The sequence below is a fragment of the Nymphaea colorata genome, chromosome 5 (assembly GCF_008831285.2).
Source record: "Nymphaea colorata isolate Beijing-Zhang1983 chromosome 5, ASM883128v2, whole genome shotgun sequence".
In the NCBI taxonomy this organism is placed as follows: domain Eukaryota; kingdom Viridiplantae; phylum Streptophyta; class Magnoliopsida; order Nymphaeales; family Nymphaeaceae; genus Nymphaea; species Nymphaea colorata.
In genome coordinates, this window is record NC_045142.1 from 26,704,845 (window position 1) to 26,727,609 (window position 22,765).

A 22,765-nucleotide genomic window follows, 5' to 3' on the forward strand; every position below is an offset into this window, starting at 1 on the left:
GCAGATGGTTTGGATTGTGTCTTCAATAAGATGAGATTGAATCCAGTGTAAATGGAAGCAGATGGTTTGGATTGTTTCTTCAATAAGATGAGATTGAATCCAGTGTTGTTTTTGAGCCAAATCTACTGGGTATCAAGAAGAATGTGGTCGATGTCTCGCAAAAATATATGGTTCGTTCTCTGTACTTGGTTTCCGAAGCGCCTGAATCTCTCGGGGACACTGACGCCTTGCATGATGCTTCTATTTCACGTCTCTGATTGATCTTGACACCGGTGCTATTATATTTAAGTATCTCAAACCCCGCCTGTTCATCATAAGATCGGCTGGTCGTGACTCATTATAGTTTCGCCTTTTAGGTAGGGGACAGAGGAATTGAACCAAGTTTTGGCTTAGCTGCGAAAATTCATGGGATCGGCCGATTCAGTGATTCGATTCTCGTTCCAATTTTGTTGGATGTCTTCGAGGAGATCAGTGATTCGGTTGTCGTGATTATAAATCAACGAAAGGTATTATTATGTACATGAAAATTAATAATCAAACTGTAAAAATGTTTGAAAAAATAACATAGAAAATCAATAGTGTATGACGTGCAAGGTCCTCATATTATTACGAATGTCAAACGGTGTGCCACCAAGTCGTTTCAAGGCTGACTTTCACAAATATTCCAGCTGTTTGTGACTTCCAGATATCCAGCTCATTAAGTTGATAGTCCCGGAAACAATTTCACTGTATATAATACTCATAACAATATTATTGGAAGGTTATAGTCATTGCATGGCTGGCATCGGTAGGAACTTATTTGGATCTTTTTGCAGTTAAAGAAAATCCAGGTGCTTTTCTTTGTGAAAAATAAAGTGTTTGAAAATATAACATTTTTTTTTTTTTTTTTTTGCAAAAAGAGATTGAAATTTAGCTACTGCTGGGCACTGAGCCAGGACGAGCCAACTTATCAAGGCCTGACAAGGTTTATGGGGACTGAACAAAGCCAGCCTCTTTTCCTCCCAACAGCCAAGTCTGAGATTATATGTTCAATGGGCAGGGCAATTTGTCTCGTACACACCCAAGTCAATTTAAATAGATATGATCTTGTCTAACTAAAAAAATAAGTCTCTTAAAAAAATCTCTTCTATGCTATTATTGAATTTTTAATTATTGATTTAAATCTAACAATCTTAATAATGCGTCGTAGTTCCAACATATATCTTATATTATTTAAGTCTAATAATATTAACAAACACAAAAATCCATCACAAAGTTTTTCTAGCCGAGTACCGATTGAAGATCCCTGAGCCGCTCTGATCCAGCCCATTAAATAAACATGTTGAGCGCCTGAGTCCGCTCAGTAAAGGCCGGGCGTCGCCAGTCGGTTCCGTCGGTGACTCGTTCCGAAGCATGGTCATCTTTGGGAGGTTCCAACCGGAAACTTCCGGGAGATGGGCTTCCCCACATTTTTGAGGTTCGGAATGAATGGGTTACCGTACCAGAGGCCGGTGTTGCTGCGCGTGAGAAGGCTAGAAGCCACCGTCGCTATCCATTCTCTCCGGCATTCACGGGAGGTAAGCCTCTTTCTCTCTCTCTCTCTCTCTCTCCAAGAAATGCCTTTGTTCTGGCTTTCCTCCTCTGTCGCTTTCTATTGCTCTTGTCATGTTGGTTTTTCTCGATCGCGTTTCTGCAGTGCCAAGGAGCTGCTATCTGCTTGCTTTTGTTGCAGGGTCACGTTTTAGATTAGATTGTAGTTTTGGCAGCGACTTTGTGTAATTCGGTAATGAGCACTAGATTGGTTGCATGGTTTTACTGATTATAGATTTATCTGGCAATCAGATTCGTGGAGCTTTACTTTAGTGGCATGGCTTTGATTAGGTGTCTTTCCCAAAGATTCAACTTGTACAGGAATTTGGATCAGGTTCAGGAAATGTTTCATGGAGCACAATCCCAATTCTAAACTTATCCCGCTTTGCTGGATGTTGGGTGCTTCAAAAAACCTCCTATATTCAATGAGGATCTTGTCGTGGTATCCATTATTTTAGTCGTACAAGTTAATAATGACTTGGTGCGATCTAGTTGTGACGGATAAAGTTCAACCTATAAGTGTCTGTTTCAGCTGCAGATAAATTATTCCTTTTGTTATTCACATTGTCTAAAAATAGTAAATGGGTTAAGAAGAAAGCCTCAAAATTCTCTTCTTAGAGTCTGGTTCGGTGGTCGTCCTAACATTCAAGATGTACTTGTCTACGACTCTACATGCATTTAGCAGTTTCTTAGCAGCAGCAATGCAGTAAATCCTTTTCCATAAATAACAGCAGATTTACCCATTTTGGTTATAATACATTGCAGGCTCTTCTATGTAAAAACAGTCATTCGTTCCAACAAGTAAGGGTACTCTGGCAGCTGGCAAGGGAAGCAAGATTGCTGCTGCGGACTTGAAAAAAGCATTGGTTTCATTATCTTGTGTGCTTTCTAGTGATACGAAGGCCATCTATTTGAAGATGACACTTTTCTAGCGTGTAGCAAGCTGCCAATCATGAGAGAAAGGACGACTCAGAAGGGGATAATTCTACCATGCTCCATACCTTCCCTTGTTTTTTCATTTGGTCTTCTCTGCATCTTTCCACTCTCCCTTTTTCTCTTTTCCACCCACCACCACACAAGCCATATTCCATTAGCCACTAGAATCTCTAGATATTCTGGCGATGAGATCAAGGTTTATCTTGCAGACATCCCGAGGTCTCTTAATTATGGGCTGCTTGAGGAGTATTGGTCTCTGAAAAATTATAGCAGACTAGGTGATGATGAAGATGAGATCGTGAGGTCTAGGTTTTCGTCTAATTATAAGGGTGGATATCCTCCACCTTATCCAGAGAACCCTTTGATCAAGCAATATAGTGCTGAATACTGGCTTTTGGGTGATCTCATGACACCGGAGGATCTGAGAGTTTCCTCATTTGCAAGGAGGGTTTTCAATGCAGAGGATGCTGATGTGATCTTTGTGCCATTTTTTGCAACACTCAGTGCAGAGATGCAGCTTGGCAAGGCTAAGGGAAAATTTCGGCAGAAGAATGGGAATGAAGATTATGAGAGACAGAGGAAGGTGGTGGACATGGTCAGAGAAACACCTTCCTGGAAGAAATCTGGTGGGCGGGATCATGTGTTTGTTCTAACAGGTCTGAACCTTGTGAAGTCAAAAACTTGGTCATTTAATATGATTTTGTATCGTTATCTTTTTATTCTATTGAAATTCTTGTATCATTATCTCCTTTTTTGTTCTATTATAACGGTGGTTCTTTTAGTTTGTACAACTTCCTAGTGATTAAATAACTCTTCTACTGTTCTATTTTATCTAAGTAGGTTCATTTTCATAGTTTATGCATCAAACTTCAAAGACATGCATCCATTGTAGATGCCTGTAATTTTTTTTTGAAAAAAACACCTTTTGATTATGGACAAGTATAACATTGTCTGTTTGCAACCTTATCAACAAGTAGCTTCTAGTAGTTAGTCGTGGAGCAAAAGTTGTTAACACAAGGTAACTGGGACTGCAAATTAGTGCATGACTCTTTCATAGGCTTGCTTGGTTATTTCATATGTTCTTGGCTCGTAATCTTTCTTGTCAAATTTCACTTGTGTGAAGCTGTAAATGTGGCAGCTAAATTGAAATGATTTTTTATTACTTAAACTCATGGTTACTTTTCATTTGATGCCTTTTGGGAATTTTTAACTGATCAAAGACTCAGATGGCTCACATACAACTGTTTTTTTTGCTGACCATTTGTGAGGCTATGAGATGGCTAAATGGATGGCTTTTAGATCATCAAATTTCATGTTAACTTAGGAACATTTTCAATACTTAAATAGTAAATACACAAATATATGCAATAGGTATCTGATTGATGACGAGAAGAAAGACTTAAGGATTACTTTAGGTTATTAACCTTTTTTGTGCCTCCAGTGAGGTTAATCTGTGTTTTGGGCATTCGTGGCTCTACAAGGCTAAAGGTTCCAAAGTGCCTTAGATGGGGTATATTCCTTTAGTCCTTTAGAGTGGCACAACAGTATATCCAACAGAGAATAGATTTTCCCTTGTAAGGAAGGAACAAATACAATGGTCTAGAAGCGTAGACATTTTCTTTTGTCTAATGGCCCTAATGTGCAAACTGTGTCAAATGCAAAAACCATGATATACTTATGTGGTTATGCGAAAAATAGTGATCTAATAGTTGGGCAAAAATTCTCAATTTGTCTGGTTTGAAGATTTCAAGTGATATTAGGTACTTTGACATTTGGACGTGTATGATTTACATCCGCAAATGCAAGCTCTAAAAACAAAACATAATTATCTCTTAGACACCCCCCCTCCGATGTAGTGCAGGTCCACACAGAGTTCTTTCATGGCTTAAGATGAGTGAGAAATACCATAAGATTCATTCCATATTTATGTATTTTAAGATACAGAAGATAAGTTGCCTTGTACTGTCCTTGCATAATTCTCTGTCTAAACGATTGGTGAACCATGTTTGTTCTCGGTTTTTTATATTTCTAATTGACTGATGAATAAATTGACATGATGGTTAAGCTAGAAGTTCGTTGTTGTCATCAGTATATTGGATTGAGTTATGCATTGAATTTTCTTTGGCAGACCCAGTTGCAATGTGGCATGTGAGGGCAGAGATAGCACCAGCAGTGCTTTTGGTTGTTGATTTTGGCGGTTGGTATAGAGTTGATGCCAAATCTTCTATGAACACTTCAGAAGTGATACATCATACCCAGGTTTCTCTGCTTAAGGATGTGATTGTGCCATATACTCATCTTCTCCCCAACTTACTTTTATCTGAAGATCAGGAAAGGAAGACACTTTTGTATTTCAAAGGAGCTAAGCACAGGCATCGAGTGAGTTTTTTCCTTCTATGCTTTTGGTACTTTTGCTTTCAATCATGAAATGATTTTATATGGTTATCTATTTGTTCAGGGTTGTCTTCGAAGATAACTCTGAAAAGGCTTATATGTCATATCAAGGAAGCTTCCTCAATGAAAGTAATGGAGCAATATGCTCTGACAATTAGTTGAATATGGGTTGCTGACTGCTGTCACGTGTATAGGACCTGACACCTGAGAGCCATTAATCTAATAGTGTATGACAATATGCACACTATGAGATTCTTTATAGTGTGAAAAGGAAAATGATTTATTAGTTCTTACCTATGGGAAAGGTGAAGTTGTCACCTTACCCATGCAAGCATGACTTCGCAGAATATATTCTGACTAGCGACTAGGTTAGCTTGCGTTTGAAATTTTACAGATAATCTCTATATTGTCTACTGCCCTCTCATGCTTTTCTATTAGATGATTCTTTGGATGGAATTTTAGTTGGGTTATTTACAGGTTATTGTTTGTGATTCTTTTTTGAATGTCTGTCATTTGAAGTACTAAGAACATTCTGCAATTTCATTGGTTTTTCAGGGGGGCTTGGTTCGAGAAGGATTGTGGAATTTGCTTGTAAATGAACCTGGCGTTGTCATGGAAGAAGGTTTCCCCAATGCTACAGGTCGTGAGCAATCAATAAGAGGGATGCGGACATCAGAATTCTGTCTGCATCCAGCTGGTGATACACCAACATCATGCCGTTTGTTTGATGCCATCCTTAGTCTATGCATCCCGGTTATTGTAAGCGATAGCATTGAACTTCCCTTTGAAGGTATGATTGATTACACGGAGTTCTCAGTCTTCATCTCAGTAAATAATGCTATGAAGCCGAACTGGCTTTTGAGTCACCTAAGAAGCTTCTCCAAGGAGCAGAAAGATTCCTTCCGCAAGAAGTTATCACAGGTTCAACCGATCTTTGAATATGATAATGGCCATAAAGATGGCATAGGACCTGTTCCAGTTGATGGTGCTGTAAATCACATCTGGAGAAAGGTTTTTGAAAAGCTCCCAGCAATCAGGGTAGCTGTTGCTCGTGAGAAGCGAAAACCAGATGGTGTGTCAATACCTGCTCGTTGCCACTGTACATGAACGTAATTTTTTTTAGTCTTTAGTTGTATTTTAGTGATTGTGAAATTTATCATGGAGCAATTCATTCTCTACAATTATTTTCAGTTCTTTGGTAAGCAATTCCTTCATGTGTTGCTTTTCTTCTTTGGTCTTGTATATTGTTCTTTTATTGTGTATGTGAAAAAAAAGCACTATAACTTGCCGGTTGCAGAAAGAATAATGCAACACATTTCTGATTCTGGTTGTTGCGGGGGTCGACTGATGTTTTCTGTTGGTTTCTTAGCCTTCTGCCTTCCCAAAAATGGCCAGAATCTGACGTGTCATGTGTCCTTTAGGCCAGCACTATATGGACAGAATGACGAATGTAATAACAGGAGAGTTGCTATATTTCTCTAACGTTCTCTCTCTCTCTCTCTCTCTCTCTCTCCATACATACATATATCTGAACATGCAACTACGATGACCCTATCCATGACAAGAATGCAAAAGGAAGAACCCTACTGGGGGTTAATGCAGTTTGGTGGGTCTCAACTATCTGACTAGCAGTGACTGACTGACTATGATCTCTTATATTGCCTCTTCCTGTACAAGTTGATGAAGGGACAGTTACCTTCAGAGGACACGACGTTGGGCTTTACCGCAGCTCCCGCAAGACTTCACATGGCTGCAATCTTCTGTTTCTGCTTGGAAAATAGATTGAATAAGCAAATGATGTCAACTTGATGGCCAAGTGGTCCTATTTTAATGGCGTCCGTTCTGTAGTCTCTTTGTTCATCTGGCCCTGAGAGCAGAATCAGTGAAGGCAGAGACGAGCAGATTAAGAAGAGGTAAAGTTTTAGTTTAGAGGAATGTAAATTTTGTATGCGCTAAACTTTATTCACTGGAGCTGATACACGACGTACTTGTCTTAGGTGCCACAATAAATCAAAATCAGGGTTTTATACCGGACTGCAGCCATTATAAGAACAGCAGTTTTCGAAGATTTGCATTTGCATTCTCAAGCCAAAAATAAAGACACGTAAAGCAACCAAGTGTTGCTCTCAACATTCAATTATTTTAGGGTAGGCCGGCCGTTGCAGAATCAACATCAAATGAATCTGCCGGCTGCCGCTTCGCATGCTCAATTCAGCCCAACTTGTGTGAACAGTTATCTGTGCGCAATGCATGATTGCATCTCATCTAGTGCGTCGTCAACATCTCCTCTCTCTCTCTCTCTCATGCTAAATCCTTGTAGGCATATGAGGATTTAATATTAATTTTCATTTTTTTCACCATAAACAAAAAAACATTGGTCAAGATCGTTACTCATGGGTTTAGCATATGAGGGTCTGGATTCTAAAGGGAGTCTGAGTTGTCCACAACGTGGTCACTCTCTTTCTTTCTCTTCAGCTTGGTGGCGTATTTGGGAGGAGCGCAACAACAGAGTTTTTAGAAACACTTTCTCTTCGCCAGATTATGTGGCTCGTCTTGTGCAAGGGGATGTCCAGTTTGTCATTCGGTTGAAGCGCCGCTGTCCGTCTGCGGCTGAGTGACAGTGTCGCTCCGTCTTTTCTCTCTCTTATTTTTCTGTGCATTGTATTGTATATTTATTCTTCTTGTTTCTGTTTTTGCGGTTTATTTTTTGCGGATTGTTTTTGTACTTAGGGGACTTATTGTCCTCAGATTTTGTTATATATTCTCATTTTATCGGCACTCTCTTTATCTCTCTCTCTCTCTCTCTTTATATATATATATATGTATATATATATATTTAGAGTTATGTAGATCACTCATAAAGCCAACAAAAAGGAAAATGTGATGAATTTTTTTGTTGTTTAGTATTAATACACACCTATTTTTCATTGTTTTTCTCTCAAAATCCATTATGATGGATCAAACGACCCGAGTGAAATAGGTGATTTTGAAGAACCAAAGTCACTATTATCATTCTAGTCACTATTATCATTCTTTCTCTCTCTCTCTCTTTTTCTTTTACGTGATCGACTTGTAATCACACGTAATAGAGCTTCAGATTCGCAAGTCTAAGCACCTTTTACTGAAAATATTTGCGAGGATGTGGTCTTCCTTAAAGTTCTTATATTGAAAAAGATTTCTCAGTGAAACGTCATATAAAAATTATCAGCAAATTCGTTAAATTACTGCCAATTTGCTTCTGCGTCACAATTCTGCAGACGCTTGACGAAGGACGCCTCCCGTTTTTAAATTGGATTCAGATCCGGTGTAGTGCTTCTCCGGAAAAATTTTTGATCCCTTTGGTTTTCAATTAACTCGCCCTGAAGGCCAGGAAACATTTTTCTTTTCTCCTGGAAATTCCTTGAGTTGAGTTATGAGATTGACAAATTCATGAGGCTCAAATTCTCAACACCAGATGGTACGTCCGTCAACTAAGTGTCGAGGTCCCAACTTTTATGGTTCATAAAAATAGCACTCACGAGACTCAAACACTATGCAAATATAGTCAGATGTTCATAACTAAGGGTGCGCGTCAGGCCAGACTAGCCCGAGTCTCATTTTGGTGGCTCGGGCCTGACTAGCCCGAGTTCTATTTTGGTGGCTCGGCCCCTCTCGGTTCAGCCCGAGCCAGGCTCAGCCGTTATGTTTACACTAAAAGATATATATATATATATATATATATATTATAATAACAAAAAATAATTATTGAGCCCAGGTTGAGGCCCGAAAGCCTGACGAGGCAGTGCTCACTCTTAATCAGGTCAATGCTTACTTGGTCGGCCCGAGCTGGGTCCGGGTTTGAACAGCCCAGGCCGGTCAGAAGCTAACCCGTGCGCAGCTCTAATTCTTAAATGCAGGTGATACAAAGTGTGATAAAAATAAATATATTTTATTTTAGCTAAAATATTTTTGGATTGCTTCTTAAAAAATAACGTTTACTCGTAATATTTTTGACTGTTCCGAATAAAAAGTTAAATATTGTATGAAACGAAGGACCAAAAAGACAAAGAACCATTTTAAAAGCAGACGAGACGATCTCGTAAAGGTGGCGACCTTGCAAAACGTGCAGAGTCAAGTTGTTCAGTCCTCCTTACCAAGCGGAGGTTACGAAGCTGAGCGCATACTGGTCGCGTGTTCGGCCCTAACACGTACTTGGGCCAAACCACATGGCATATAGGTAATTGGTCTTTTGATTCGAGCTATGAAAGTGGGAGAATAATCGCATTTAGAAGGATGCGATAAGTATAAGTATTATGAGACAATGATCTTATATGGATTAGTTTTATGTTAAAATGACATTTACTAATACACGTTAAGCAGTCAAAATAGAACAAATTCTGAGAACATAGTTATAAGATTCATTTTGGGACACACTCAAACACTTAGAAAAAATTAAATGAGAAAATGATACTATATAAACTGGTTTTATGATAAAATAACATTTACTATGAGTAGAAAAGAAGTAGATTGTAATAACACAACATCAGGATCCGTTTTACGATGCACTCAAATAAAACCATATTTACAAACACGTGATGGTAGTAAAAAAAATTAAATGTAACAAAAAATTAAATGCGACAATGATACTTTATACAATGGCTTTATGACAAAAATACTTTTTATTAAAAAGCGATACCTTTCAGGTTTTAGATTGTTAGACAAGTGACAAAAGCCTAATTGTGGTATTGTTGTCAAAATTTTTGGGTGAAAAAAAAAAACAAAAAAACTACAACTTTGCTGTCTCCTGGAGGTGAATAGGGATGAAATAAAAAACTATGATGAAGGATTTCATTTTCTTGAATAACAATACCATGGAAAAGGTCAAGCAACACAATGATAAAATGGAAACCAAGTCAATAGCTTTTCTTAACTGTTAGAAACTTGAAGGGATGGTGTTTTCTCATGGCTCTTGCACCTACCCCTAACCAACTACCAACCACGTACCCATCATTAATTTTCAAAGTGCAGCAACCAACTCAGTGGAACGCTCCATTTACCAAACCAACCTTCCCTCCTTCTTCCTTTCATTCACCAGCCACGGAGAAGAGCAGTGATACCATGCTTCTCTTCCCACGTAGTGAGGCGTGGGAGCACCGCCATTGAAGTGACAGTTTAGAACCGCTTCCAATGCATTGGTGGTGATCCATTTATTTTAATTGTATTCTTTATTGTTCAGGCCAATTCAAAATCTAGGGTTCAGCTTGAAACAACTTGACTCATTCTTACACTGAGTTTGAGTCTTTGGAACCGACCCACTTTTGGTCGCTCGACCCCCCTGATTTGGCGGATCCCAACCCGCCCCTTAACAGTTTCAGTTTTCAACCCCAAAAAAACTAAGAACTAAGACAATCATCTATTTAATAATTCTTTTTATAAGCACTTGAATATCTCTCTTAATTTTCAATACGAGACTAAATTTTTAAGGTGCTATAGCACATGCGTTCGTGCATGTGGTACTTTAGGTCTGAATGTTGAAACCAGCTCTAATACCACTATGTAACTCACTTGATGCTAGGGGTGGAAGGAAGGTAGGGCCGACAAGAGTTCTGACTTTTCATAATTTTAAAAACTTTAAAAATTTATATATAAATTAAAAAAAAACTTAAATTTAATATATAAACAGTTTAAAAAATTTATTTTAATTCCGATTAAAATTCTAACACTATAATTCAACCCCTACAACAAAAAAAAGAAAAGAAAAAAAGAAAAAGAAAAATTCATAACTTCGCTATTACCTTATGCTCACTCTTATTATCCGTGATATTGCTGGTCCTGACCCTGCTGGGCACAGCACCATGTGCCTGCACCTTTCACGGCAGCCCTGTAACAAGGACTTACAGGACGCGTGGAAGTGAATGCAAGAAAAGGACAGTCTTCTTGTGAAAAAGAGCCAAAATTTTCTTTTCTCGAACAAAGCAACCTCATCTCTCTTGTTTAGATTTAAACGGGTAGTATGTGTCATAGATTGGGAAGTATAAACTCTTCCATTTGCTGGACCATAAATTAAGATCAACTGATGGGTCTTGACGTATAACATCTGTATAATGTTTTCCACCTATGCAGTTAGAATCGGATTCAGAAGCAAATTAGAAGAAAGTTTTGAAACCCAAAAATATATGAAGGTAAAGAGAAAATTTAATTATTTCTAAAACAACTGTAGAAGTAAACCAGATGATGGCATTTAAGATTCAAGCACTTGGAAAGGAATGGTTACTAAAATACTAAAAAGTGCTAACAGTTAATGATGGTGTTCATTTTTTTCATTGACATCCGCTGATTCGGACCGATCAGGAGTATATCATTCTACCCGCTCAAGAAAGAGTCGAAGCTTCCACTCAACTCTCCATTTCTTTAGAATATAAGTCATGCTTTTATATTGGAAAAATATGTCTTTTAGTCATAGAATAACACATGATGATTGAGAAAACAGAATTTTGGCCAACATAAAGACAGGATGATTTCTAAATTCAACCCTGCAATTAAGTGCAGGTTGAAGTTGACATGTGGGTGCATTTTAGTGAGTCTATAATCAGAGTCTGGGATTGATTTCTTGAGAACTGCAGTTTGGAAACTTTAATTGCTTAGATCTGATGCAGCCTTCCAGGTCAACCTACAAGAGCGGAGATACCAACACGGTGGAGAGTGACCTGATTCAGATTTAAATCCAACCCGATAAGGACTTAGGTTTTGGCTTTTAATGCAACAGATAGAATTAGCTAAGCAGGAGGGGAGCGCATATAATATGGTTGATTTGATTCTTCTTGCTAGCAAGATTCACAATTCAGTTGCAAGTAGAGGTGAACAACTAGCTCGACTCGTGAACGAGTTCGAGCCGAGTCATTTGCTTAATGAGTCAAGCTCGAGTTCATGAGTCCACTCGTTCAAATAATCGAGTTGAGTTTGAGATCAACACGTAATTGCCGAGCCGAGCTCGAGCCTTAATCGAGTTTGTCGAGCCTTAATTGAGTTGAACTCGAGCTCAACACATAATGATGAATATCAATGCTATTCAAACGAGTTTGTCGAGCCTTAATCGAGTTGAGTTCGAGCTCAACATGCAACGATGAATATTAATTTTATTCAAACGAGTATGTCCAACCTTAACCGAGTCGAGCTTGAGCTCAACACGTAACCGTCGAGTCGAGCTCGAGCCGACTGAACTCGGGCTCGACTCAGAATGATGTTCACTCCTAATTGCAAGGTTCAAATAATCGTTTATAATAATCACTTTCCTTCTCTTTTCTTTCATCCCCTCTTTCCTTTTCCATCATTAATTCTTTCATATTTTTTCCTTTCTTTTCTGTTAATTAGTATCATTTATTTTCCCTCCATATAAACATGGTATAAAGGACAACAAACAAGCTGCATAAAACGAAAACCAGGTTTGCGGTTGCTATTTAAGCAGACAAAACTTGGTTTTTGTTTTTTTCTAAAACACAGTTATAAAGACTACTGCTGTATTTGGTTAGAGGAAGAAAGAAAAAAATTGTTGTCTTTGGTTAGCTAATTAAAAATGAAGAAAAAAAAAAGGAAAATTGAAAAAAAAAACTTATTTACATGCAAATGCAAATGAAAGAAAAGAAGAGGAAGAAAAAAAAAAAAAAAAATCAATGTAAATCCAATCTCGAGAGCATAACATCAATTACCGACTCGGGCTCGACTCGGGTCAGTTCCTAAACTCAGTGGTGGTAAGTGGGGGCTGTTCCTATTTTAAGAGAAAGCAAGGCATGTAAATTTGGAGGAAGGCTCAGGGTGTTTTCGTAAATGGAAGAAGTCCTGTATCTGAAACGCGACAGGCTTAAACCGGTGAACCCTCCTCACCACGTGACATCCCTTCTCCCTCCTCCCTCTCTGTCTGTCTTCCTCCTTCCTCTCATCACAACCACCAGCGCGGAAGGACTCTCTTGGATCGTCATCTCACCATTCTCCTGCTTATAAATATCGCCCACCATTCCCCATTCTCTTGTCCTCTCCAGTGACTTCCTTCCTCTTTCTCGTCGTCGTCTCTCTTTCTGGCGCTGCAGTGTCTCGGAGATCTGAGATCCTAAATCTGAGGTTAGTTACCCGCTTGATCTTGAATTGTGGAGTCGTCATTGCTTCTTGCTGTATGCAGTTCTTCTACAGTTATACGATGGCTGAATGTAGATTTTGGCCTTGGATGATGCTTGAGATCAAGATCTGCTTCTCGTTCGTTTTTTTTTTTTTTTTGCCTTTCTCTTCCTTCCTTTCCTTCTCGCTCGTTGTTGTGGAGGACGGAGAAAGAAATCTTGAAGTTCATTTATGAAACAGTACTAAAGTGTCCAGTTTTCTGCGTGTTAGTTACCGTTTTTGGAAGCCTTTTCTAAATCGGATAATGGAGAGTTCATTTGAGTCACCTCAGCTGCTGGGATCAGCGCTTTTTCTTTTTTATCCGTCTTTGAATTTCGACGATTCTCTCCTGGACTTGCATTTTGTATAAGCGACGCGTGTCTTGTCGAACTTGCATGTTATAGGAATGCATTCCTATACGGTTTGTTTAAAAGTGTTCAGAAAATTTATTTATTAATGTATTTCCTAGATTGTTTGTTTGTTGTTTGTCTTTCACTGTTCACTGCTTCTTCGGACTTTAAAATTCTTTGAGTTTTTTTTTTTTTAGGTACAGTGTAGCATCTTATAGTTTCTCGCTTTGAAGTTAGGAGACGTTGGGTTGACGTCACTCGCTTCAGTTGAAATACGATCAAGTTTCTTGATTCTCGTTGATAGATTGAAACAATGAATACGATAAAATTCGTGATTTCTTTCCTCAGGGTTCGCTCCTCGTTGGTTAGATCGTCATTTTAAAGTACATACTTTAGTTTCGTGATGCCTTTATTACTTGTTTCCTGTATCTTTGTTGTGTTTTTGGCATTCAGAATTATCCTTAGGGATAATAATTTCTTAGCATTCTCAAGGTATTTGGTAGATTTTTTTTTCTTCGTCTGTGCATTTTTACTGTGTTGCACCCGGGTACATCTTTATCTCAAAATTTCATTGATTACCTGATGCAGTGAAAATGAGGACTGCTCCTCAATTCCACGATCAACGCCTAAACTAAATAGGAAGAATCAAAAGAAGATGCCAAACGGAACGTGAAAGGGAAAGGAAACACAAACAACGATTAGCATGGGATTTCATTAAAATTGATCTCTGATTATGAGCCCTAAACATCTTTAGATAGACTAAAAATGGATCCCTGGATCTCGATCCAATAAAAGAAAACGATAAATAATAAAAAAACTAAAATATCAGAACTGGATCTGTTTGGCTCCTGCTCCTGCATCATTACCTCAAGTTCTTTTAATTGCGGCTGTCTAACATTATTTCTGTTATAGTTGGTTGTAAGATAATTGCAGTAATAGAGCGTTCTAAACTTACTCTTTTCCATACTTGCTTTTCTCATGTTTGTAACCTATGCGTAGGAATTGATTCTCTATATTTCCTTATATTAATTGTGAATCGTACTTCAAGAAATTAAATATCTTGAGCTGTCCTTAGGAACATCTTTTCATCTCTTGCAATGTAATTTTTGGCTTTTGAAAATCTTTGGCACCACTTTTTGGTAAACAATTTAGTTTTTTGCCTCAAGATCAGTGATTTCATGAATTCTTTTTAGTGCAGTATTTGTTTAACATCCTCTCTGTTATGGCTTGGTCTACTGTTTGTTCAAACTTCAAAGCTAAGTCCCTTATTTTGTTTTTCTAAATTTTATTGTTAATGTAAAAGTGGTCGTTTTAAAACAATAGTCCTGGTTGTGCAGCTTTTCTGGAATTATACAACAGGTAGCTTAAACTATGGGACATATACTTTTTTTTTTGGCTGTAGACTAAGAGGAAATATATGGGGCTTAGAGATTGTCCTTATTTTCCTCACAGTCTTTCCAATTTCCATGCTCAGAGAATATGCAAGTTGTTGCTTCCATGTCATTTGTAGCAGTTACTTGTCCTTACTTGATAGCAAGCCATGCATCTTGGCTATTGTAGCAGACACTGCTAAAAATTTGGATTTCTTTTCGTTTGTATATCTTACACTACCAGAGGAGGAGCAGTGGACTGGTGCAGATTCTTGTACCTTTTCTTATGCCTTCCCTGGGTAAAAAAGTTGCCTTCTTTGTTACCTTTTTGGCTTTTGCTCATCATTGTTGGCCATGGTGAACAGATTTCTATTGTATTTGGAAACTGATACTTCCATTTCCTTCCTGCAGGTTGTCTATGCTAAAGGCCATTTGACAGGATGGCAACTGGGCAACTGTTCTCCAAAAATACACAAGCTCTCTTTTACAACTATAAACAGCTTCCTATTCAGCGGATGCTTGATTTCGACTTCCTTTGCGGTGTGTCTTTGAGTTTGTGTTATTTGCTTTTCCTCCTCTCCAGCATGCTTACATTCCAGTGATGATTCCAGAATTAATCTCATTTTAGTTTCCAATCCTATATGCTGGTTTCACACCTCTAGGAAGAGAAACTCCATCTGTTGCTGGCATCATAAATCCTGGTGCTGAGGGATTTCAGAAACTATTCTTTGGTCAAGAGGAAATTGCGATTCCCGTCCATGGAGGGTAACAATATCTCCTTTAGTCATGTTTGTCACAATTATGATCTGTACAAAGATGTTCCAGAATGCAGAAAGCTATTCTCAACAGTGTTGTTGTTTGTTTCCCTTTTCTCCCTCCAGCATTGAAGCAGCATGTAGCGCACACCCAACTGCTGATGTTTTCATCAACTTTGCATCCTTTAGAAGGTCAGTGTTGTGTTTATGCATAAACTGTAAATGCCATACAGGCTTCATTTCACTGTTTTTACTGTTGTGTATTGATTTTTTTTTTTTTTGCTTTTTTGGGTTATTTGCAGTGCTGCTGCTTCCTCTTTTGCTGCTCTCAAACAGCCTACGATCAGGGTTGTGGCTATAATTGCTGAAGGTGTTCCTGAAGCTGATACTAAGCAGTTGATTGCTTATGCCAGGGCTAACAATAAGGTGAAACTTTGACTTCTATTTCTTATTGCATATGTTTGCATTGCTAAGGAATATTGTTCTACTTGTACAACTCAAAAGTGATTTCATATACCACAGGACTCCATCTTTTACTTATTATTCTGTCTAGCTTTCAAGTTTCTATTATCTGATGTGAACAATTGCTTGTCCATATCAAGTCTAACCTAATTTTCTGATCTCAATGATAGGTGGTCATTGGTCCTGCTACTGTTGGTGGTATTCAGGCAGGTGCTTTTAGGATAGGAGATACTGCCGGTACAATCGACAACATTATTCATTGCAAGCTTTATCGGCCTGGATCTGTTGGATTTGTTTCCAAATCTGTATGTGCTTGCCCAAGTTGTCACTCAAGTCTTCCTTTTGATTTCTTCATAGTGCACTTATAACATAATGAACTGCTTCTGTAGCAGAGCTTACCAACTTTCACATATACTAGTGTTAGCATAAACTCCCCTTGTTATATGTTTGGTGAAAGCATTTCAATGCATGCTGAATAACACTATGAATCTGGAGTACCATCTACCATGAGTAAGCAAATGTTATGTAGCACCTGTTTCTTGGATGGGCAATCGTCCTTGCTTTCATGCATGTGGCACAGTTAGCTTCAGTTATCTTGGTGAAGTAAACAGGAAAAATAAAACCTCTTAAGCTTTTTTTATCATGAATGCAGGGTGGGATGTCAAATGAAATGTACAATACGATTGCACGTGTCACAGATGGAATTTATGAAGGTGTGTGTGGATGTTATCTATTGCTAGTGGAGCATGCATAATCAAGTAGTCATGATTATTTTTTTATTTTGTAGGCATAGCAATTGGTGGAGATGTATTCCCAGGCTCAACACTGTCTGATCATGTCCTGCGGTTTAATAACATTCCTCAGGTAGGATATTTTCATCTCGAATATTATCTAAGATACTTCTTTGTACAGATTTTTACATAACATCTGTTTTATTTGTTTATTTTTGAAGTCCTAATTGTATAGAAAATTGATGGTGACGGTACCATAATCCCTACTTATTAAATATTAACATGAAAATTTGAAGTTGTATCTCTTTCAGAAATTGGATGTAGTGTCTATCCAGAGGCCACAACCCCTAGACTGTTAGAGGCTCCTGTTGTTTCTTGCAATTGCATGTTTCACTTATAAAGCCAAACTCTTAATACTTCCAAATTTTGGACTTAGATGGATGTAATTCATGCTTAATTGGAATCATGAGTTGTAACTTTCTAGATTAGTATCTGTTACTAGAGTGTTATATGATTCCCTTCGTTTTTCGTCTTTTCAAGAGTTGTTTGAATGATCTAAAACTTGTATATCTTTATTACTTTGATATTGTAGGTCAAAATGATGGTGGTTCTTGGTGAACTTGGTGGACGAGATGAATACTCCCTTGTTGAAGCTTTAAAGCAAGGAAAAATCAATAAGCCAGTTGTGGCCTGGGTCAGCGGAACCTGTGCAACTCTTTTCAAGTCGGAGGTGCAATTTGGTCATGCAGTAAGTCATTGATTAGTTTGTTTACTGTTGTTCTGAATTGTTTTTTAACATTATTTCTGTCTGCTAATCTTTGCTAAATTTTTTTAACTCAGGGTGCTAAAAGTGGGGGAGAATTGGAATCTGCTCAAGCAAAGAATCAAGCATTGAAGGAAGCAGGTGCAGTGGTACCAACTTCCTATGAGGCATTTGAGGGTGCTATTAAAGAGACATTCCAAAAGCTTGTATGTTGTCATTATCTCTCATGTGTGCTATACTTCCACATTTCTGAAGACTTCTGTCAGCTAATGGTCTGTCTTTCTAAATAAAATGAAACTCATTTGGAGGCTTTGCCTCTGCATTGTACTGGTGCTTTGGTTAAGGTTGACGAAGGAAAGATTACTCCAGTAACTGAGTTTAAGCCACCTCCTATTCCAGAGGATCTAAGTACAGCAATAAAGAGTGGAAAAGTTCGTGCACCAACTCATATTATCTCCACAATCTCTGATGACAGAGGTTTGGGTCTTGGAGCACCTTAGACTTCACTTAGTTTTTGCAAGTGTTTTATGCTTGAACATTTGATTGGGTCTTTCCTGAGATATTCCGTTGCATATTCAGGTGAGGAGCCATGTTATGCTGGTGTGCCAATGTCAACTATTGTGGAACGAGGCTATGGTATTGGTGATGTCATCTCACTTCTTTGGTTCAAACGTAGTCTTCCCAGATACTGCACACAGTTTATTGAGGTGAAGTTCCTGCATCCATGTATTTCCTGCAAGGCTTTGATAACTATTGGCATATGTCAGCTGAACCCGCTGTCTTTGTCAGATTTGCGTCATGCTATGTGCTGATCATGGTCCTTGTGTCTCTGGAGCTCACAATGCAATAGTTACTGCACGGGCTGGAAAAGACCTAGTCTCAAGTCTTGTTTCTGGTGAGGCTTAACGTGTTCCAAATTTCCCATTTTTGTGGTTCATGTGTAACAATAGTTATGAATAATAGGGTGAAGTGAAGTAGGACTCTGCTATACTTTTGACATTAAGATGATGCTTTAATTTTCACTTTCCAGTCTGATGTAGTTAGTCAATGGAATGTTGTTAAATCCTTTTGTATTTCGTGCAGTCTCTGCTCACTATTTTTGACATTTAAAATCTGATGTTTTCTCTTTTACCTGCCAATCTGATGTAGTTAATTGGAAATGTTGTTAAATCTTTTTATGTTTCAAACAGGCTTGCTTACCCAATCCTTTCTTATTTCAAACAGGCTTGCTTACCATTGGTCCACGGTTTGGTGGTGCTATTGATGATGCTGCTCGGTACTTTAAAGATGCATATGATAAGGCAAGTAATTTTGACGAGGATGTGTAGTTAGACTTTTGTTTGTGCAAGTTTACCGAATTAGATCGGCTAAAGAAATTTGTTTGGTTTGACAGGGCCTTACTCCTTATGAGTTTGTTGAAGGAATGAAAAAGAAAGGTATTCGAGTTCCTGGCATTGGTCACAGGTATAGCAAATAATTTTCAGTTGTCTTACATTTATTAATATTTTGTCCCGATCCACCATGCAACACATTTTAATGGATCTGTAACATGATTCCATGAAAAGACAAGCTTCCCAATAGCAAGATGCAGTATTGCTACCGGACATTATCATATATGCTGTTATGTTCCTATACTTGCACTGCAAGCACCGGGATTCAATAAGGAACTGCATCAAAGCTATTACAACTTCTAAGAAGACTTTTTTGTGTTGGTTTATATTGTATGATGATTTGTTCACTCTTTTACCTTTTGCAATTTTTAACTGGAATGCCAGACGAATAATTAAACTTATCATAGTTTAGTTTCCAAAATCTTTCGGTCACCTTGCATTAGTACTTTGTAGTAGCTGGTCTAAACCCTTTAGGTTGTGCTATCTGGTCTAAGCCGTTAGGTTAGGTATTCTAGTCATCTTATAACTGGTGATTCTTGTAGCAGAATTTGTGTCCAAAGATGCCAATCCTAACACACGTCTCATGTAGTATATGCTAAGTTGGCTCGACTGACTTGGAACGTCTGAAATCTAGGAGATACTTGAATCGGTGACTCAGCCAGGTTGCTGAGTCCGCTTTCAGTTTTTGGTTGTACATCAGAACAGAAAAAGGAAAAGAAAAAGGCTACATTGGCAAATAATGTTGGTTTTGATATCACTTCTGCTTCTGTTGCTCCATTTGGTGTGGCTTGGCTAGATACTATATTGATACGGTAGTTCTTGAATTTTAATCGTTTGGTTGCATACTTGCAAAATCATGAATCAACAACTGAATTTAGTTTTTTCTTGATGAAAGAATTAAGCGGGGAGACAACAGAGACAAAAGGGTGGAGCTGCTTCAGAAATATGCTCACACGCATTTTCCATCTGTGAAGTACATGGACTATGCGGTGCAAGTAGAGAAATATACCCTGTCAAAGGCTAACAATCTGGTTCTCAACGTTGATGGAGCTATTGGATCACTTTTCCTGGATCTTCTTTCTGGTAGTGGAATGTTCAACAAGCAAGAAATTGATGAGATCGTGGAAATTGGTTATCTAAATGGACTGTTTGTTCTGGCACGTTCAGTTGGCCTGATTGGGTGAGTTCTCTCGAGTCATGCAGCATTGGTTTTAATGCTTTTGCCTTTTCCCTGTTGGACGTGTTCTTACCTCTTCTTTCTCGATCGCAAGTCATAACTGCTCATATTTCAGTTAACATTTTTAGGTCCCTTTAGCTCGTGACAGTAAAACCATATGGATGCAATAACTATTTGATCTTTTTTCTTCAAAGCCGGTTCTATATTTTTGCATTCTATCTTGATGTCCACATCTTAAATCATTAGTGCTCCAAGCCATTTTGCCCCGAAGTCTAGATTGAACCCCTGGTTTTAACCTTGCACCATGTTCACCTTCAGGCAATTATTGGAAAAATCCTCACCGTCGACACATATTCTTTTTTTTTTAAAAAAAAAGAACTTCTTTCTAAGGGCGTCAAAATCAATTGGTGCCATTCATGCTTGGTATTTAGCTTAACCTTCTAATTACTTTCTTTATATGTACAGGCATACATTTGATCAGAAGAGGTTGAAACAGCCGCTGTATCGCCATCCATGGGAAGACGTTCTATACACGAAGTAACAACAGAATTTTGCTGCTTCTGCTGTTGCTACTGATTTACCTTGCTACTGTTTGTTTCTTGCCATTGGATTTTTCTATCGTTCCTGCTGCATGAGAAGCATATTTACCGAGATCTGTCTTAAAGCGGAACAGGATTTTTTTTTTCTCCTGCTGCCAATGCATTTAGGCTGTTGTACGAAGACAATCATTTTAAGCAAAAAAAAATGTGGTAACTAATTCGTAGTTTTCTTATCAGATAGCTAGAGAAGGGAAAGAGGAAATTAGCATTTTTTTTTTGTACTTTTAGATAATCCTGCATGCACGTGGGATTCGGGTTTCTTATTCAAGTTCGCAATATCAGCCTCCCGTCCAAGACTGTCCTTCCTCTTGTGAGCAGTTTGGGGAGAAGGGGAGGCAACAGCTTTCCATTACATGAAACGGACATTCCAAGAGTTCCACCTAGCAGAGGCTGGATGAGTCCCTCTTCTTCCAAGAACTGATGTTCGGAAACAAACAAGTGAACAACCCATGGATGTCGCCGTTGGGGCATGGACCTTGTTAACCAAGCAACTCGTTATCATATCAAACCACCGAGACTTTAGAAACCACCGTCCTCTCCCAAGTTCATACAGTGCTGTGTCCATGAATGAAAACGGGCAAGGCCCGGGTAAAATCTCCAGTACAGCTGAAAAAAAATGCCAAAACCCTCTCCACCAGATTCGGCCCATTTGCGATCCCGGTTGTACCTAGGGTAGACCTGCAGTTCTGCTTGAAAACCAAACCGAGGGAAAAAAAACAACAAAAAAGTTGTCCCTCCACAGAAAGATGAGTTATGAGAAATTAGACCGTGCAGCAAAACCAATCCGTCCATATAGGAAATACTTCAGCTGCTGGGTTGAGACTGACGATTTCAAAATGTTGCCTCGTAAGCAGAGTACAGTTCGCCATCATGCAGGAAACAAATAGTAAGGGAATTTATCCATATGGTTGCGCACTCTTCCATCACCACCAGTGGCGGAGCCAGCGTGGGGCAGGTGTGGGCGCCTGCCCACGCCAGCTCAAGAAAACTCCATATGAAATGGAGTCTCAACCCAGCTTCACCCCTGTGTTGCCCACGCCAATATTTGCTTTATTTTTAAAATAACAGAGCCAAAAATTTCTGGCTCCGCCACTGATCACCACCAACCCTACTATTCAAAATGTTTCAATGGATTGATCTTAATATAATTCCTAACATGCAAAATTGCTCAGAAATGAAAATCTGCTTATTCAAGGCATGTGGACAGGCTTTATGGAGATTTCGATAGTATATTGTGTTCACACATGCTTCAAAAAACACAGTTGGATTAAAAGCAATATTTTATGATCACACAATGTTTATAAAAAATAAAAACACAATGTTTTCTGAAATGAAAACACGGTATTCCTGAACCATATGCCCTAGAAACATTAAGGCTACGGACGCTGATAACTTCAACGCTAATAGATGTTTAAGATTTGCTTTCTTCCCTCCAGTTGAAGGTTACAACAAAGCTCAGACATTCTTCTGCTCTCAAACGTGATCAAACCATCGAAGAATGCACCACAACAGATCGCGGGGAACCACCGATAACAATTCTACCCCAAGTATATAGAACTTAGCACTCCTAAAGTGCACAGCGTCATGGGAATATGAATCGTATCAAAAGCCAAAATGAAAGCTTACTCTCACGCCCCCAGCTACAAAATTAACAGAATATAAATCGTATCATACTAACTTAAGTAGTCAAAAGATTAACGTGGCAACATGTTAATGGGAGAGACGAAGCAAGAAGTCCTAAAAATTTTTACTACCACCTTTTCGAACTTTTTTCTCGGTTCACTGCTTCCCTTCTCACTTAAAACTTTTTTATTGACCCTTCTAAGCCTTCTTTCTATCCTTCAACAACTTCTTTGCCCGCCTAAGCGCCTCTATGTGCCGCTTTTACTCCTTTTTGAAATAACCCTGCTTACCGCTTTTGACTTCCAAGTCTGTTAATGACAACCATCCACATGGCTACATTGGTTAAAAATAAGACCTTCAAGTTGCAGGCCAAGGTCAAGAAAACCATGCATAAGGTAGGTGGGTCTCTTTTCTCACCATATAAGCGTTCTCTCCGTCAGTCAAATTCAACCATTTCCAAGCGAAGGGATCTAAATAATTTTATCAAATTTGAGCCAGCTCATACATAATAATCGAAA

General features: G+C 38.5%; 2 protein-coding genes across 3 annotated transcripts; both read left to right on the top strand.

Annotated features, from left to right (window-relative positions):
* The first annotated feature begins 1,318 nt into the window (after nucleotides 1-1,318).
* On the top strand, nucleotides 1,319-6,105 carry LOC116255315 (probable arabinosyltransferase ARAD1). The gene is made up of 4 exons (XM_031631112.2): nucleotides 1,319-1,556; nucleotides 2,335-3,161; nucleotides 4,634-4,884; nucleotides 5,455-6,105. The coding sequence occupies exons 2-4, from the start codon at nucleotides 2,522-2,524 to the stop codon at nucleotides 6,004-6,006; spliced, it is 1,443 nt and encodes a 480-aa protein (XP_031486972.1). The 5' UTR covers nucleotides 1,319-1,556; nucleotides 2,335-2,521; the 3' UTR covers nucleotides 6,007-6,105.
* A 6,656-nt stretch (nucleotides 6,106-12,761) lies between these two features.
* On the top strand, nucleotides 12,762-20,782 carry LOC116254674 (ATP-citrate synthase beta chain protein 1). Of its 2 annotated transcripts, XM_031630212.2 has the most exons (18): nucleotides 12,762-12,993; nucleotides 14,991-15,045; nucleotides 15,158-15,286; nucleotides 15,409-15,511; nucleotides 15,628-15,693; nucleotides 15,804-15,927; nucleotides 16,134-16,268; nucleotides 16,616-16,676; nucleotides 16,751-16,827; nucleotides 17,287-17,442; nucleotides 17,535-17,663; nucleotides 17,802-17,934; nucleotides 18,037-18,164; nucleotides 18,247-18,352; nucleotides 18,682-18,758; nucleotides 18,851-18,921; nucleotides 19,744-20,028; nucleotides 20,491-20,782. In XM_031630212.2, the coding sequence occupies exons 3-18, from the start codon at nucleotides 15,187-15,189 to the stop codon at nucleotides 20,564-20,566; spliced, it is 1,827 nt and encodes a 608-aa protein (XP_031486072.1). In that variant the 5' UTR covers nucleotides 12,762-12,993; nucleotides 14,991-15,045; nucleotides 15,158-15,186; the 3' UTR covers nucleotides 20,567-20,782. The 2 variants fall into 2 exon arrangements, with proteins under 2 accessions (XP_031486072.1, XP_031486071.1); XM_031630211.2 differs by lacking the exon at nucleotides 14,991-15,045.
* The last annotated feature ends 1,983 nt before the right edge of the window (nucleotides 20,783-22,765 follow it).